Source organism: Pelophylax lessonae, assembly GCF_965119305.1.
Source record: "Pelophylax lessonae genome assembly, chromosome: 2".
In the NCBI taxonomy this organism is placed as follows: domain Eukaryota; kingdom Metazoa; phylum Chordata; class Amphibia; order Anura; family Ranidae; genus Pelophylax; species Pelophylax lessonae.
Genome location: NC_138769.1, coordinates 419,319,162 through 419,337,905, shown reverse-complemented (window position 1 = coordinate 419,337,905; position 18,744 = coordinate 419,319,162). Strand labels below are relative to the sequence as shown.

Sequence of the window (18,744 nt, the reverse complement as noted above, 5' to 3'; positions counted from 1 at the left end):
GGTTATGCTCCTCCCACTAGGGATAGGCACTAGGCAGAAAAAAAGGCTTGTCCATGCCTATAGGGGCTGTCCCAGCAGGCATAACCCCTCAGGCTCTTCTCTACTCTAACAGTTTGTTCTGCCTAGTGACAGGGATAGGACCTAGTTCCCTGCTGCGACTTCGGTCTTAGCTGTAACAGGGAAAGATTGTGATTTCTTTTTTATTTTTCTAGTTAGTTCCTGAGGACCAAGATCCAGAGGAACTACAAGCAACAGCCGGCTGTGTTTTTCACACTGGATAATATAGATCCTTAAGTTCTCCCAGACTTGCCTGCGAGTGTGAGCAGGTTATTGTCCAGGAATAGGCCTCGCCACGACAGTGCCCCGATGGATGGGGATGAGCCTGCGAGTTGATCATCTCGCCGGGAAGCAGACTACCTGGAATGCCCTGAGTCGCAGCCTCCCCCTGGCTAACAGCACCCCCATCCCGGGTGGGAGGTGATCTGCTTCAGAGTGGCGCCCAACTGGTACCGCGGTATGGTGAGCAACATGTCCCCCCACTACCCCTGGAGGTTGCGGGGTGGGCGCGGGGCCCTCCCAGAAATGGTCGGACCTTAGGGGCTCCCTCGGTTCCCTGACACCCCGGAAGCTTAACTGGCTTACCCCTTGATCCCCCCTTGTGGGTTTTCACCGTGGGGGGGGTGGTATTAATGCGGACAGTTTTTGACACATTTGTGAGGTGGATGGATCATCCGGGGGGTCCTTGAATGGGGACCCTTAGTTGCCTTTTGTTGTGGGACCCCTTTTGAGGGGTCCCAGAGACCACATGGCGTGTGTGGGGGCCACCATTATTCCGTGGTTCATTACCTCTATGAAAATGTATAGCAGCCATTTTCTTGTGGTTCGGAGGCGGGACTGGCATGCAGCACATTTTTTTCCGGTACCGAAGCGTTTTGCACACCGTTATCCCTTTGTGGAGGCGGTGGATACCAGGTGGGCTGTACCATTGAAGGTGGATTCCCCGGTGGCCAGGTTGAATAAAGTGACTCTGGTGCCGGAGGAAGAGTTGCCAACCTTTTCGGACCCCGTGGATAGACGGGTGGAATCCTTATCCCGCCATGTACATGTGGTGAAGGGTCATATGTTAAAAGCTAACTTTGTGAATGTTCTCATAGCACAGACTGCTACTGAATGGGCAAAGTTGCTGAAGAGTGACTTGGAAACGACACAGCTTCCTCCTGCGGTTCTGGAACTGTTAGACCAGTTGGTCCAAGCCCTGGTGTTCATGTGTGATATGTCCCTGGACTTGGCCTTATTGGTTGCCAGGACGTCAACAGTGGGGGTTGCTATTAGACGCCTGATATGGCTGAAATGCTGGTCGGCTGACAGGGCTTCTAAAAAAAAGCTGTTGCTGATCTCCCTTTTACGGGGGAGAAGCTATTTGGAGTACACATCCCAGGTGTGGAAAACTGGCAGGCGGATTACCTGAGTCATCAAGTATTGGATTAAGGGGAGTGGCCCCTACACCCGGAGGTGTTTCACCTACTGTGTGTTTGGTGGGGGACCCCCGAGGTCGATCTGTTTGCCTCCTGCCTCAACAAAAAGGTGCAGAGATTCGTAGCCAGGTCTCAAGATCCTTTGGCCGACACCACAGACGCCCTGGCGGCTCCATGGGGTCAGTATCGGCTGATTTTAACATGGCCGTTGAAAGTCAGGTTTTGAGATATAGGGGTCTCTCTGAGTCTGTAATCCTCACTCTCTTGAAGGCTAGGAAGTCGACTTACCGAAAGATCTATCATCGCATGTGGAAGTTGTACTTTTCGTGGTGCAAATCACTGAAGGTGCGCCCTTGCTTGTTTTCTATCGCCAGGGTTTTGGCTTTTCTACAGAAAGGGGTTGAACAACGGTTGGCCTTGGGTACTATCAAAGGCCAAGTTTTGGCTTTGGCTATCTATTTTCAACGCCCATTAGCCACGCACGCCCTTATCCGGTCGTTTAGTCAACGTGTGCGCCATTTGGCGCCTCCGCAGCAATCCCGTTACCACCGTGGGATCTCAATTTGGTGCTGTCTGTTCTGGAGGATGCGACTGATGCTTCTTCGGAGACTCCGGTCCCTTTTGGCACCCTACAGGCCCTCCAGGGCAGTGAGGGTAATCCCCTTTCCTGCCTACTTTGATAATATTGTCACTAAACAGTGGGATTGTCCAAAACGCACCTTTGCGGTTCCTAAGCGTTTTGCGATGCAATATCCTTATGAGGATTCCTTGCTTTAAAAAGTGGATGGTCCCGCCTGTAGTGAACTTGCCGGTTTCCAGGTTAAATAAAGCCACCTTAATTTCGGTTGAGGAGTCCCCCCGGGCTTCAAATAGGAGGTGCGAGGCTCTGAACCCGCCATATGTTCACAGCATTTAGGCCAGTATTTATTATCACCCTGGTGCCGCAAACTCTGACCGAGTGGGCTAAAATTTTATGGCGGGATCAGCTTCCCCCTGCCTTTGCGGAGCTGGCGGATCAGTTGGTCCAGGGGCTACAGTTTGTCTGTGATTCCTCTTTGGATGCGGCTCCCTTGATTTCCAGTCTGTCTGTTTCAGCAGTGGTCCTTCGGTGTATTATCTGGCTGTAATGCTGGTCTTCGGATCAGACTTCTAAGAAGGCCTTAGCTGATCTCCCATTTGTGGGGGATCGCCTGTTTAGAGCTTCCTTGGATGACATGGGGGGGGGGGGAGAGTACTCTTCTTCCACAGGCTTCCAAGGGCAAGGAGCCCCGAGGAAGACCTTTCCAGTTCGCCTGAGGAAGGAGCATGCATGCTCCGAATGCGAGCACCCCCCTGCCACTATTGGATGTAGGCCTGGATACTGAACACTGCCAGAAACACAGGAAGTGTCGGACTCCACCGGCAAAGCCAGGACCACGACCGCCACAGTCTATTTCCCTAACATCCCTACAGTGTTGCAGATGAACCATCCTTTATTGCTGATCAACTATCTCATCTGTGTGAGTTACTATATTGTTTTTATGTAATAAATAACTTTTTAACCTACACTGAGGTGGCGCTGCTTTTCTTCTCCTACCCCCTTCTGTCTGTTGCAGAGTCCATCTAGGTCTGTATGAAGCCTGCAGCTACCTCCACCATCCATCTTCACTAACCCCAGGGATTACCATCCTGCATACTTCCTTAAAAAGACTAACTACAGCCACAGTTTTGAAACTTATTTCATAAGACAGAATGTACTCGACATTTCCACCCGTGCAGTTTGAACGTTGTGTATATTTGTTAGTATGCCAGGGTAACAGGAGTTGGCTTTGTGTGTTCAGAGTTTGCCTAAACGTTACCCTGAGCATCCAACGTATTTTATAAAACCTTTAAAATCTATAGTGCATTTTTATAGGTTTACTTTTTTTAAACTTTTTTTTTTTTTTTTTTAAATTCAGGCCTGGCCAGGTGCATGGAGCCTAACCCAGCCTTGCAAGCTTTTCTGCAAAAATATTTGCAGTTATCTGTTCTAGTCATGGCAGGAATTGTCAACTTTTTTTTTTTTTACAAAAACCTCCACTTTTGAGTAAACTTTGAGTTTGAGTTTTCTTCCAGTTTTTTTCCTGGAATTTTTATTAAACTCTAATGTAAACATCAAAGCTTGTTTAAGCTGCTTTTGCACTCTTTGTCCAACGTTGCAGGTTTTAATATTGGATCATTATCAACAAGTATGAAATCCCCTTGTTTCTAGCGTTGATTGCTCAGTGATATTCATTGGTTTCATGTTTTAGTTTGTTTTGCAAGTGTCTTTTGACGATTTAATAATAGATTAGTGAATACTACTTTATGCCTCATTGTCCTTTACATACTTGGTGATAAAAGAAGCGTACGTATCATCTGAACACCCTATCGATATATTAACACTATCTTGCTGTGTTAACAATTTGGGCATTCAGGAATCACACTAGTCATACAGTATCTCAGAAAAGTGAGTACACCCCTCAAATTTATTTAAATATTTAATTATAACTTTTCATGTGACAACACTGAAGAAATGGCACTTTGCTACAATATAATGTAGTGAGTGTACAGCTTGTATAACAGTGTAAATTTACTGTCATCTCAAAATAACTCAACACGCAGCCATTCATTTCTAAACCGCTGGCAACAAAAGTGAGTACACCCCTAAGTGAAAATGTCCAAATTGGGCCCAATTAGCCCCCCCCCCAATGTCATGTGACTCGTTAGTGTTAAAAGGTCTCAGGTGTGAATGGGGAGCAGGTGTGTTAAATTTGGTGTTATCGCTCTCACTCTCTCATACTGATCACTGGAAGTTCATCATGGCACCTCATGGCAAAGAACTCTCTGAGGATCTGAAAAAAGAATTGTTGCTCTACATAAAGATGACCTAGGCTATAAGAAGATTGCCAAGACCCTGAAACTGAGCTGCAGCACGATGGGCAAGACCGTACAGGGGTTTTACAGGACAGGTTCCACTCTAATTCATATATTAAGCAGTCCATATGAAAGTCAAAAAAATGTGCCAAAGTGCTATGCTTCTTTCTTAATACTGAAAGGTGCTCATCAGTGAAATGGTGCCACACTCCTCTCTTGCACCCCTACTCACCAGAAAAGGAGTTCCACTCTGGGTCAAATGTGGCCTTAAAGGGGAGTAGGAAGTCCTGAATATAAAATCTGGGTACCCTCCAGCAATCACCGCTTGCTTCACTTGAAAGTGGATATTCCTTAATAGGTTAATAAGTATTGTTAAAAAGGGGAAGGGGTGAGGTAAATGGCGCTGCCTAAAATAGATAATGATATGTCTGGGTAAAGCCGGGTGTTATAGGCACTTAGACAATTGAATTATAAAAATCACACTGGTTCATACCACAATATAAGACAATAAATAAAAATGCCAAAATAGTGCAAATGGTGATAAATGTAGAAATAACGAAAAACAGATGATATATAACTCGCCAAGAGATGGTGAGAAGAGATAAATAAAATGACTGAACAAACGTAGGTGCAATGTGCAATCTGATTAAAGATGCAAAGTGATCTCCAATATCGTCTATTAGCAATAGATGCCAATTAATAAAGTGGCTAATGCTATAAGGACCAAGTGCAAACCTTATAGATCAATAAGGTGACTGAGAGCTGATAGATATTATGTGCAATGTGATAGTTGAATATTAAATAAATACTAACAAATAGCAATAAATATAAATAAATATAAATTAATATCCAAAGTGCAAGGTGATCTCCAATGTAAACAATTGGCAAAAAATATCCATAAATAAAGTGACTGGTGCTATAAAGACCAAGTGAAAAACCAAATGGCTGGGGCGAAATAAATAGTGACTAGAGTGATAAATAATGGCTTAAAGTCCATTCAGTGATAATTGGTGTTGCTTACAAGTAATATGTGAGTCTTGGGGTGATCCATTCCAGATGTGCAGGTGAGGAATACAAGGTGCTCCCCTCTCAGTACAGCCCGCACTCACCAGAACACTGTACCCCTACAGGGGTAGAAGGCGTTGTACCTTCCTGGGGTGTAAACCCTTTTTGGAAAAAGGCCCTCCACAGTGTTTCAGGTCATCTGGTTGGGACATCACTTCAGGACTTGTATTGAACAGTGGTCATCACGGATGCCAGCCTGTCCTTGGCAAGCATTCGGCTCAGGGGATCTGGAGGCTGGAAGAATCCAGACTACCAATCAATGTCTTGGAACTCCGAGTGATCAGACTGTGTCTGGATCATTGAACGGATCATCTTCAGGTTTGTCCAATGCGTATTCAATCGGACAATGCCACAGCCGTGGCTTATGTCAATCATCAAGGGGGCACAAGAAGTGTCCTGCCGGCATTCTAAGCTGGGCAGAACAGTTCGTTCCAGCCCTCATCGCCGTACACATTACCGTGGTGGATAATTGGCAGGCGGATTATCCCAGTCGGCAGGAGTTGGACCACGGGGAGTGGTCCCTTTATCCGGAGGCGTTTCATCATCTATGTCTCCGGTGGGGCACCCCCGAGGTGAATCTGTTGGCATCTCAGCTCAACAGAAATTTGCAGAGGTTTGTGGCTCGGTCAAGTGATTCTCTGGCGGATGCCACAGACGCGCTGGTGGCTTGGGTCAGTATCGGCTGATTTACGCCTTCCCTCGTCTCAAGCTTCTGCCCAGACTTCTACGCAGGATCGAGCCAGAAGGGATTCCAGGCATCTTAGTGGCTCCGGACAGGCCTTGCTGGGCATGGTACGCCGATCTTCCTTGGAAGCTTCCACTCGGAGATGATCTTCTGCCCCAAGGACCGATCTTCCATCTGGCTTTACAGTCGCTGGCTGTGACAGCTTGCCTGTTGAATGCCAGGTGCTGAAGGATAGGGATTATTTGAGTCAGTGATTCCTACCCTATAAATATGGACTGAGACAAAAGTAACGAATCACCACTCTCAATCACCCAGCGCTTCAGCACTCCTAATGTGCAGTGTACGAGTAAAGCAAAATATATATAGGAACAACTGCTGCCTAAAACCATAGAACATAAAACATAGATGCATATGACCTCAATCAATATCAAGAGTAATATCCACAAGCAGCGCTAAAACATGATAAAATCTATCATTAAATACAAGTCCAATGAATGTCCATGGGAAATAGTCCAATAGAGCCTCTATAGGGTCCACAGCGGGATCAATCACCAGTGCTGGAGCCGGAAAGAAAAGCTCAATCCCTTCACCTCACCACATGGACGTCTCCCCAGGGAAATGCACTTACCAGATACTGGCAAGGAAACAGCCCAAATAAACTCCAACTCCCCAGTTCATCCAGACCGTAATCGCTCATGAATCCACTTGCATAGAGATATATGCGACTGTTCACCTCTGCATGATACGCTCAAGCATAGTGCATGGGTAGAGAATAAAGGGGCACATAGAGCAGTATCGCCAAAAAAACTGTTTATTTATACCCAGCCGCCCCTCCACAAATGCACTTACAATCTGAAATAGTTAAAACAGCGTGGAAAAATATATATTACAAGGCAGCATCAGACGTATTAAGGAGCCTACCTGGCCTCCGTCGCGCTCGTCAGTATCTGGAAGTCCGCAAATGTTGCCGAGTCTCCCGCCTTGCGTCCTGTTGCCTAGGTGACCGCGTTGATTCCTACCCTGTTGAAAGCTAGGAAATCTACTTCTATGAAGTTATACCATCGTACATGGAAGACATACATTGCTTGGTTTGAGCTTCTTGGGGTTCCTCCTCGCTCCTTCTCGGTGGCTCGGATCTTAACCTTCCTTCAACAGGTGGTTGAACAGAAATTGGGCTTGAATACCATCAAGGGACAGGTGTCAGATTTGACGGTCTTCTTCCAATGAACTTTGCCCACACACTCCCTGGTGCGTACCTTTCTTCAGGGTGTCCGACATTTGGTTCCTCCAATGCAGGCTCTGTTGCTGCCTTGGAATCTTAATTTGGTGCTTTCAGCTCTGCAGAAGCCTCCTTTTGAAAATATTTGGGAGATTCCCCTGCTTACATTGTCCCAGAAGGTGGCCTTTTTAGTGACTATCCCTTCTGCGTGTAGGGTGTCGGAACTGGTAGCGTTATCCTGTCGTTCATCTTACCCTGTGATTCACAGGGATAAGGTGGTTCTTCACCCCTGTCCATCCTTGATTCCAAAGGTTGTCTCTGACTTTCATTTAAATGAAGACCTTGTGTCGCCTTCCCTGTGTTCCAGGCCTAAACAACCAAAGGAAATTGCCTTGCATGCCTTGGATGTGGTCCGGGCAGTTAGGGTGTACCTGGCAGCTACGGAGTCTTTCAGGAAATCAGACTTCTCTATTTGTGCTCACGGATGGACCTCGAAAAGGGTTGTCCACTTCCTCTGCGACCATTTGCAGATGGATCAGACAGACAGTGGTTCATGCCTTTTCCATCAGGGGTCGGGTTCCTCCTTTTCCTATCAAGGCGCCCTCTTCTAGGGTGCTTAGTGCCTCCTGGGCCTTCCATCGTCAGGCGTCAGTGACGCAGGTTTGCACACTTTTACAAAGTTTTATAAAGTGGATGTGTTGGCATCTGTGGATGCTTCCTTTGGTGGCAAGGTTTTGCAGGCTAGTGTTTAAGAGGACCTGATACTCTGAGGGTGTAATGTTTTTTTCCAGGTGGGCTCTGGTTGTTTGGTTGAGCCCATGTTGCCTGGTTGGCTAATGTTTAGCCTTGGAAAAAGGTTTTGGTTGTTCCCACCCTTCATGTTTAACACTGCTTTGGTACGTCTCAATGGTTATAAATCAATGGTTATAAATACCAGGAGCCATCAACGAAAGAGAAAATGGGATTTTTTACTTGCCGTAAAATCCATTTCTCTGATTTTCATTGACGGACACAGCACCCACGCCTCTGTGGAGTTATTATTCTCCTGACACAGTTTGTTACAAAACTGAGTGGCTATAGCAGAGAGAGGGAGTATACCCCCTGGGACTGCCCATGGGTGTAGCCAGAATTTTTTTTCTGCCTAGTGTCCTACTCCTGTAGGGGGCAGTATAACCAGTGGTTATGAATACTAGGAGCTGTGTCCGTCATGGAACATCAGAGAAATGGATTTTAAGGTAAGTCAAAAATTCTATTTTTCTTTTCATTGTTTTTCCTATATATTGTGAAAATAATTTATAAAAACACCCATAACCATCAAAAAAGCTCTTATCTGTTGCACACAAATTATACCAGTTGCATTTGGGTACAGTGTTGCATTACAAAGTAATTTTCAATCACAATTTTGGAGCATTGAAAAATGAGAAAGAGGCCTGGAAAGGAAAGGGTATAACATGCCCACTTAGAATTTTGTTCAACCAGCGGGTTGAATGAATAGAACTGACCCGATTTTTCACATCCGCACATTCGAGGTGGATGAGGGAATCCTTCTCGCTGTTCCATTGTATTTTGACAGCGAGGAGACTTCCCTACTCTCAGAATACACTGATCAAATGGAAATTTTTCAACAGGGGCAGTTGTACATAAGTCGATCAGTATATCAACTTCTGTACAACCACAATGCCTATACATGAATCAAATTTTGACCAGTCCCTGCTGAACTTGCCAAATTTTGAACCATCTATGGGCAACTTAGAGTTTATTGTTGCCTTTGGTGGTTTTCCACTAGGTTGGAAATGTAATTTTTGTGACATTTATTTATTCATTTAATCTATTTTCATTAACCACTTGCCGACCGCCGCACGACTATTTACTGCGGCAGTCAGCCACTTACAGGCAAAGTGACATAGGGGTAGGTCGCTCACCCACGAGCCTGGGGAGCCAGCGCGTGTGACCGGTGGCTCCAATGGCCGCCGGCCACTCGCGATCTCCCGCAGGAGAGGGAGGAAGACGGCTGATGTAAACACAGCTGTCTGTCATTCTCACTAAAGTAGTCACAGAGGCTATGCGATCCTGCTATGTAGGATTGTATGTCTCTGTGATTACATCACAAGCCACGCCCCCCCGTTAGAACCACGCCCCTAGGGACATACTTAACCCCCTGATCACCAGTAAAGTTAACCCCTTCCCTGCCAGTGTCATTTTTACAGTAACTGCATATTTATAGCACTGATTGCTGTAGTAATGTCACTGGTACCCCCAAAAGTGTCAAAAATGTCAGTCAGGGGTCCAATCTGTCCGCCGCAAAGTTGCAGTCCCACAAAAAAAAAAAAAAATCGCAGATCGGCGCCATTAATAGTTAAAAAAAAAACAATAAAAATGACATAAATCTTTTCCGTAGTTGGTAAATGCAATAACTTTAGCGCAAACCAATCGAAATACGCTTATTGCAATTTTTTTTTTTACCAAAAATATCTAGCAGAAAACAAATTGGCCTAAAATTTTCAAAAAGTTTGATTTTTAAATTTTTTTTTTTTTGAGAATTTCATATAAAAAAATTTGAAAAATATTGTTATTTTTTCAAAATTGTCGCGCTTTTTTTGTTTATGTGCAAAAAATAAAAAATGCACAGGTGATCAAATACCATCAAAAGAAAGCTCTGTTTGTGGGAAAAAAAGGACGTTAATTTAATTTGGGTACAGCGTCGCAGGACCGCGTAATTGTCCATTAAAATCACGCAGTGCCGAATCGCAAAATAGGGCCTGGTCTTTGAGCAGCCGAATCCTCTGGGGCTTAAGTGGTTAAACATTTGATGATTTTTTTTATTTGTTTTATTTGCAGGTTATGTGAAAATGGACCATGTTTGATGAATGGAACCAACGACACATCTGAGTTGAAAAAACTGAAGCCTCCAGATCTAAGTAGGCATATCATTTACTTAAATAAAAAGATGTATTTTTTAACTTGTTTAAAATGCTTGAATGAATGCACAGCCTGTTGTAAAAACGAAGTCTTAGGCCCCATGCACACGGGACGTTTTTACAGCCGCTGTAAGCAGCGTCAGGCGTTTTTTTTTTTTTTTTGCAGCTTAAAAACGCCCCTCCATGTTATTCTATGGCCTCATGCGCACACACAGACTTTTTTGAGCTGTAAGTGGCCTAGGCGTTTTTGAGCTGCAAGAAGAACCCACGGCCTTCTTGCAGGCGTGTCTGTTGAAAACTGCAAAAGACTGCACACAAATTTTGTCGGCCAACAATAGCCGACTGCAGAAGTGATGTCATGTGATGGTTAACTTTCCGTGTGTTTTTTCTTTTCTGAGCATGCCCAGTCTTGCAAATCTGCTGTCTGTCGGCCAAAATCTGTACTGACTGGCGAACAATCGGCCGTTCTGGTGTTGGCCTACAAAAATTTTAATGCCTGCACGACAGATTCTGTTCGGCCGAAAATGCACTGTCGGCTGTCGGAAGCTTCATTAACAAGCCTACAATCGGCCGATCGGTCGGCGGCCGAATATTTGCGACAATCGGTACGTGTGTACGGGGCTTTAGGGAGATTGTACAGTCAGTTTACACCTGGCTTTGTGCAGTCCCCCTATAGCTGGCCATACATGATACAATTTTCTATTACATTTTTCCTTTAGCTTTACTAAAATCATATAATATGAGGTCAAACCTAAAGACTTTCAATTTGTATGTAATCAGGCAGGCCCGTGCACGACATTGTTGAAGGGTAATCAAAAGGAAATTGAATAAGTCCTTTCACACAGGTGTCATTCAGTCACATTTTATTTTGCTAAGAAAAAAAACTGATAAATAAGATATCCAGTTACATCAGTATGCACACCCATCTTCAGTTCAGTGTAGTTTTCATCAGTTTACATTTCAGTTCAGTATATATCTGTTTTTGCATTCGTTAATTGTTTTGTTTGTTTTTATAGTTGTTGCAAGAGCAGATCATAGGTGACCAAAGTAAAAAATGTTTCTTGCCTAAAAACACACATAAACGGAATGGACATAAACGGACAGCATCCATTCAGATCCATCTAAACAGATCATCCATGTATTGAGTTACTGTCTGTGGACAGATGAAAAACGAACAAACAAAATGCCTTAGGCTCCTTTCACACGGCCGCTCCGTGTGAAAGGTCCGCTGCGGGACTTTTTTTTTTTTTCTTCCACGGAGCGGATGACATTTCTGTCATCCGCTCCGTGTGCCCGCATATCATCCCGTCCGTTTGCGGATGATATGCGGACATAATGTATGTCTATGGCACTGCGGATGTCAGCGGATAACACCGCTGACATCCGATTTTCCTTCCTTTCCGTGTTTTACACGGAAGAAAAAATGGGTTCTGTTCCATTTGTAAAAACGGAACAGAACTGAATGGAGGAAAATCGGGTGTCAGCGGGTGGTATTCCGCTGACACCCGCAGTGCCATTCACTTACATTATGTCCGCAAATCATCCGCAAACGGATTGGATGATTTGCGGACACACGGAGCGGCCGTGTGAAAGGACCCTTACTTGTGCGGCATAGTGAAAAACACATCTCTGCATACAGTATCTCACAAAAGTCAGTACACCCCTCAGTAATAAATATTTTATTATATCTTTTCATGTAAAATACAAATATCTGTGACCAATTAATTAATGTTATAAAATTAAAAAATGAATATAAGGTGCAATGCCTGGTGTTTGTCTGTGACAAGGAATAAATTAAGGTAAATATTAACTTATTCTTTAAAAAAAAATGGTAAAAAATATGTAGGTTAAATTTTATAACCACTAATCATATATACCATCATAGACCTTTTTGTAAAGTGCTAGTGCCACAGAATATATTGTGCAAACCCAATTAGGTGCTGAAAGGTGCAATAAAGAACCAATAAAGTGCTAGTGATCACTTAATAAACTTCTAATTAAAAAACGTATGTGAATAAAAACGCATATACAAAATAATGTATGAATTAAATTGGAAATTGGTTCCATATATATAAAATAAGGTGCGTTTCTAAGGTGCACCTTAATAAACTTCTAATTAAAAAACTTATGGGAAAAACGCATATACAAAATAATATATTAATTAAATTGGAAATTGGTTCCACATATACAAAATAAAGTGCATTTCTAAGGTGCTCAAAGGGTTAAAGCAGTGATCCAACAAAGACAGTTTGTGCAAGGTAGTGAATGATATTGCTTGAATGTCAGGTGCTCCAGTGCATAAAGATGATAATCTTTGCCTCTTACCGGATACAGGTGGGTCACACAGACCCCACAAGCCTGTGATCCCTTTATCCTTTTGTGGATCAAACCATAGGAACACCTCCTCTCCTCTTGGATATTAGTTGAATGACTCCAAAAAGATAATTAGCTCCTTCTCCTCACTCCTCCAAATAATTACCTCTCACAGGTGTTTTTTAAAGCCCATAGACTGGTACACAGATCTGATCGCCTATTGGCACCGCTGCACGCTACAGGGAGCAACACGGAGGGATAAACAGCAGGAGTCTGCAGATCCTGTCCCCATCCAGCTACCTATAGCAACCAATGCCTATTGCCCTGTGCCGGGTGGGCACAACTAATAGTAAGCAGCCACTTTTTAACTAGATGTATATTTGTTAATAAAGTTGCAGTATTACACTATTTTTGGCTTTCTATTTGTCTCCCTGCACATGGGCTTTAAAAAACACCTGTGAGAGGTAATTATTTGGAGGAGTGAGGAGAAGGAGCTAATTATCTTTTTGGAGTCATTCAACTAATATCCAAGAGGAGAGGAGGTGTTCCTATGGTGTGATCCACCAAAGGATAAAGGGATCACAGGCTTGTGGGGTCTGTGTGACCCACCTGTATCCGGTAAGAGGCAAAGATTATCATCTTTATGCACTGGAGCACCTGACATTCAAGCAATATCATTCACTACCTTGCACAAACTGTTTTTGTTGGATCACTGCTTTAACCCTTTGAGCACCTTAGAAATGCACCTTATTTTGTATATGTGGAACCAACTTCCAATTTAATTCATACATTATTTTGTATATGCGTTTTTTCACAAACGTTTTTTAATTAGAAGTTTATTAAGGTGCACCTTAGAAATGCACCTTATTTTATATGTGGAACCAATTTCCAATTTGATTCATACATTATTTTGTATATGCGTTTTTATTCACATACGTTTTCAAATTAGAAGTTTATTAAGTGATCACTAGCACTTTATTGGTTCTTTATTGCACCTTTCAGCACCTATTTGGGTTTGCACAATATATTCTGTGGCACTAGCACTTTACAAAAATGTTTATGATGGTATATATCAGGGGTCTCCAAATATTTTAAACAAAGGGCCAGTTTATTATCCTTCAGACTTTTAGGAGGGCCGGATTGTGGCCCGCAGGGATAGTAAATGTCCCGGGCTCGGCATAAATGAGAATAAATATGGCCTCAGGTTTGGTGGTCAATAGGAAAAAGGAGCAGTGCCCCTATTAGTAGGGGGAATAGTATCTCATCATTGGTATCGGGGGAAGAATTATAAGTATAGTGCCTCATATCAGTGGGAGGAATAGAGTGCCCCGAGGGCCAGATAAAGACTAGCAAAGGGCCACATCTGGCCCTCGGGCCACAGTTTGGAGACCCCTGGTATATATGATTAGTAGTTATAAAATTTAACCTACATATTTTTTACCATTTTTTAAGAATAAGTTACTATTTACCTTAATTTATTCCTTGTCACAGACCAACACCAGGCATTGCACCTTATATTCATTTTTTAATTTTATAACATTAATTTGTCACGGATATTTGTATTTTACACATTTATATAATTTTCAGAAAATTAGTGCACCATTGATATCTATTTTATAATCAGGGATACCAGCGCCTTTTTACCATTTTTATCTAGCTTGTATTGCATCTTGCAATTAAAAGGGCAGCAGGTTCTACAATCCAAAAAAATCCCCTAAGAACAAGGTGCCTTCACATCATCCATCCATATCTTTTCATGTGCCAAAACTGAAGAAATTACACTTTGATACAATGTAAAGTAGTGAGTGTACAGCTTGTATAACAGTGTCAATTTGCTGTCCCCTCCAAAAAACTCATCACACAGCCATTAATGTCTAAACCGCTGGCAACAAAAGTGAGTACACCCCTAAGTGAAAATGTACAAATTGGGCCCAATTAGCCATTTTCCCTCCCCAATGTCATGTGACTCGTTAGTGTTAAAAGGTCTCAGGTGTGAATGGGGAGCAGCTGTGTTAAATTTGGTGTTATCGCTCTCACTCTCTCATACTGGTCACTGGAAGGTCATCATGGCACCTCATGGCAAAGAACTCTGAGGATCTGAAAAAAATAATTGTTGCTCTACATAAAAATTGGCTTAGGCTATAAGAAGATTGCCAAGACCCTGAAACTGAGCTGCAGCATGGTGGCCAAGACCATACAGTGGTTTAACAGGACAGGTTTGACTCAGAACAGATGAGGCCTGTTCTACCAAGTTAAGTGCACGTGCTCAGCGTCATATCCAGAGATTGTCTTTGGTAAATAGAAGTATGAGTGTTGCCAGCATTGCTGCAGAGGTTGAAGGGGTGGGGGGTCAGCCTGTCAGTACTCAGACCATACGCCGCACACTGCATCAAATTGGTCTGCATTGCTGTCCTCCCAGAAGGGAGCCTCTTCTAAAGATGATGCACAAGAAAGCCCACAAACTGTTTGCTGAAGACAAGCAGACTAAAGACATGGATTACTGGAACCATGTTTTGTGGTCTGATGAGACCAAGATAAACGTATTTGGTCCAGATGGTGTCAAGCGTGTGTGGCGGCAACCAGGTGAGGAGTACAAAGACAAGTGTGTCTTGCGTACAGTCAAGCATGGTGGTGGGAATGTCATGGTCTGCGGCTGCATGAGTGCTGCCAACACTGGGGAGCTACAATTCATTGAGGGAACCATGAATGCCAACATGTACTGTGACATACTGAAGAAGAGCATGATCTCCTCCCTTCAGAGACTGGACTACAGGGCAGTATTCCAACATAACGACCCCAAACACACCTCCAAAATGACCACTGCCTTGCTAAAGAAGCGGAGGGTAAAGGTGATGGACTGGTCAAGCATGTCTCCAGACCTAAACCCTTTTGAACATTTGTGGGGCATCCTCAAATGGAAGGTGGAGTACAAGGTCTCCAACATCCACCAGTTCCGTTAAGTCGTCATGGAGGAGTGGAAGAGGACTCCAGTCGCAACCTGTGAAGCTTTGAAGAACTCCAAGCCCAAGAGGGTTAGGGCAGTGCTGGAAAATAATGGTGGCCACACAAAATTTTGACACTTTTGGCCCAATTTGGACATTTCCACTTAGGGGTGTACTCACTTTTGTTGTTAGCAGTTTGGACATTAATGGCTGTGTGGTGTTATTTTGAGGGGACAGAAAATTTGCACTGTTATAAAAGCTGTACACTCACTACTTTACATTGTAGCAAAGTATAATTTCTTCAGTGTTGTCACAGTAAAAGATATAATAAATAATTTACACAAATGTGAGGGGTGTACTAATTTTTGTCAGATACTGTATTTGAACTTCCCCCTGATGACTGGTGATCTGATTATTGTTAGGTGACGATTCAAGAAGCAGCAAAAGAGGTTCTGGGAGCACAGACAGAATGAAGAATCATCTGAGAGATTAGACACTGACTTTCTCTATAGTAAGGAGAATATTGAGCAGCACTGTAGTGACCTCACCAAATCTCACTCCAAATCATGTAACAGGCAGTAGTGCCTTAGATATCACACAGAAAATTTAATGCTATAAATCTGTAATCACACTTACATGCTGGAAAGGACACTTTTTTTTTTTTTCAGGGGACATTTAAGTTAAAAGGTAAATCTTTCAGGGTACTGCTTAGGCACATTTAGCACTTACAGATATTCACTATGGGTTAGCAAATCTAGCAATATTGTCACAATCTGATCAGGTCAGAAGGGTCTGTCCTACATTATCTCATGGTGAGGCTTTTCCTCCCATAGTAAAATTCCTAGGATCCCACGCACTCATGGGAGTGCATAGATATATTGTGGACAGGACTGACAGTGGCTGCTTGGGTGGTGATAGGGAGCATGGAACCCAACTATCATTGCAACAGTATTGAGTGGTAGATGGTATTTCTTAACACGCTCTTATTAACGTTTCTTCTCGTAGCATGTACAGTGCTCATCAGAGGCTGCCCAGGCTACAGGTCTCAGTCAATGGTAGTGAGCTCTTAACCAGGCAAGCAGTCTTATCACACAGCCCACTCCATGCAATGTTTGTTTACGAGGCTGCTGCCATGATGCCAACACCAGTGTTGTGACAACTGCGTTCTGGACTGCAGGGGGCATGTCTGTAACCGCTAAGCCACTGAAGTCATTGGACGATGCAGTTCAGCAAAAATTGAGATATGGTGGTTATAAACATTTTCATATACAATATACATCCTAAACGTGAGCTTTTGCTTTCACTTAGGCTCTATGGAGCTTCCTCTTATTTTCCAAATCAACTTTCAGTAAGTTGAAACATAAAATCCACATTAACTTGTTTCACAGCCAGCTTCCTAATTCTTTTTGCTGCAAACAAATGTTAATGTTAATTAGCAGCAGCAGCTTGGAAGAGACTGTCATTCGTAATCTAACCTTGCATGATGATCATAGCCAGATAATTCAATAAAAACATCCAATTAGCAAGATACGTAAATGCAGGCTTTATATATATATAATTTTCTCTGTCGCTCATTGACAGACGTAGTCCTCGTTGATTAATAACAACTCGGGTTATACTGCCCTCTACAGGAGTAGGACTAGACAGGAAAGAAAACGTTCTGACCACACCCTAGGGGCAGTCCCAGAGGGTATATCCTCTCACTTCCTGCTACAGCAAATCAGTTTTTTTCTGTCTAGTTAGGAGTAAGGACCTAGATGCCTTGCTAGGATCTTCGGTCCTGGCAGGATTTTTTTCTTAGAAAGATTTTTTTTTAGACAGCTTTTTTCTCCAGTGTTCCTGTGAGATCTTCAAGCAAGCAAGCTGTAACTGGGCGACAGGCTGGATGTTGAGATCCAGTGGTCACCCCAGTTCAGCCTACGAGCGCGTGCAGGCCATAGCTCCGCGCTGGGTCGGCCGCGACATAGTCCCACTGCACGGGGACTGACCCTGCGAGTTAAACGTCTCGCTTGAACGCCAATGACCAAGAGTCACGGCGTCCGTACTTGTCGACAGCCCCCCCACCCCGGTGGAGAGGGGTCCTGTCAGGAGTGGCGCCCGCCTGGTTCCGGTATGGTGAGTAGTATGTTCCCCCTTTCCCCCTGACGGGTTTGTGGTGAACGCGGGCCCCTCTCTGGAATGGTAGGATGGGTTTCCCCTCTATCCTACAACAGGTCACAGATCCCCCAATTTGAGTGTGATTTTTGTGAACAGAAACCAGGAGGCTTGGTTTGGGAGCTGACTATCTAATGTCATTTTAAAAACTGTAAAGGTGACTGAAGTCAGTGGCAGTACTAGAATGGGCATTACTAATGAAGCAAGAGGTATCTTACCTGTCAGAGGTGTTCACAGGGCGATGCCTATGCCTGAATCACTGCAGTTCAGATCGCCATTCCTCCAGCAAGGGCAGAGAGCTGCCTTCCGACGGCCCACGGACCGTATGCGGCCCGCCAGGGTCCGGTACCGCCGGCCAGGCTTATCACCATCAGGGTGAAGGTTGTGGGGCCGAGATACTCCCGCAGGCGAACATAGAATCCTGTACAGGCCGCCGCCATTGTCTGGCAGATCGCACGAGGCCGCCATATTGGCGTAGCCTCATGTCTCCAGCATGGGGGCGGCCATGTTTGAGGTGACCAAACACCTCGTGGAGCCAGGGGGAGGCGCCGGAAGGCGTGTTAAGTGGCGGAGCCGCCTCCTTTACCCAGGAAAAAGGGCCAAAGACTTCCTGTCTGTAACAGGCCAGCACTGAGCAAGCTGATAGAAAACTTCTGTGCATCAGGGATGAGCCTTGGGGTCTCTCTCTGTGGGGTCCAAAAAGGCAGGTAACACTGAGGGGCGCTGTTGCGCTGGGGGATTACAAAAAAAAGAAAAGTTTTTTTACTTTGTCATTTTTTTTTTTTTTTCGCTGGCAAATGTCTTGTATAATCATTGACTCTGCCGCATAGGTATCCCCACCTGATCCCCTCAAGGTGGCCGCAGGACCCTCCAGTACCCCACTTGTTTTCAATGCATTTTCGGCAGTTTTGGAGTCTTTGGTATCCCGGGTGGAGGTGGCCTGTCAGGGACGGGGGTCAAGAAGTGACCCCCGCCTACCCCTATTTTTTATCTGATACTTCAGATACGGATTCGGAGCTGGTCTATGCAGCTGCAGGTCCCTCTTATGGGGCTGTTGTCTCAGGTAATGTCTCCTCAGCAGTGAAGAGAACGTTTCTGC

General features: G+C 44.2%; 1 protein-coding gene across 1 annotated transcript in view; it reads left to right on the top strand.

The window, feature by feature from the left end:
• CBLB (Cbl proto-oncogene B) overlaps positions 1-18,744 on the top strand; it is a 352,982-nt gene that overhangs the window by 299,854 nt on the left and 34,384 nt on the right. Inside the window, exon 14 of the mRNA XM_082245962.1 lies at positions 10,157-10,236. Coding sequence (XP_082102088.1) covers positions 10,157-10,236 — 80 coding nt within the window. The remainder of the gene's footprint in view (positions 1-10,156; positions 10,237-18,744) is intronic.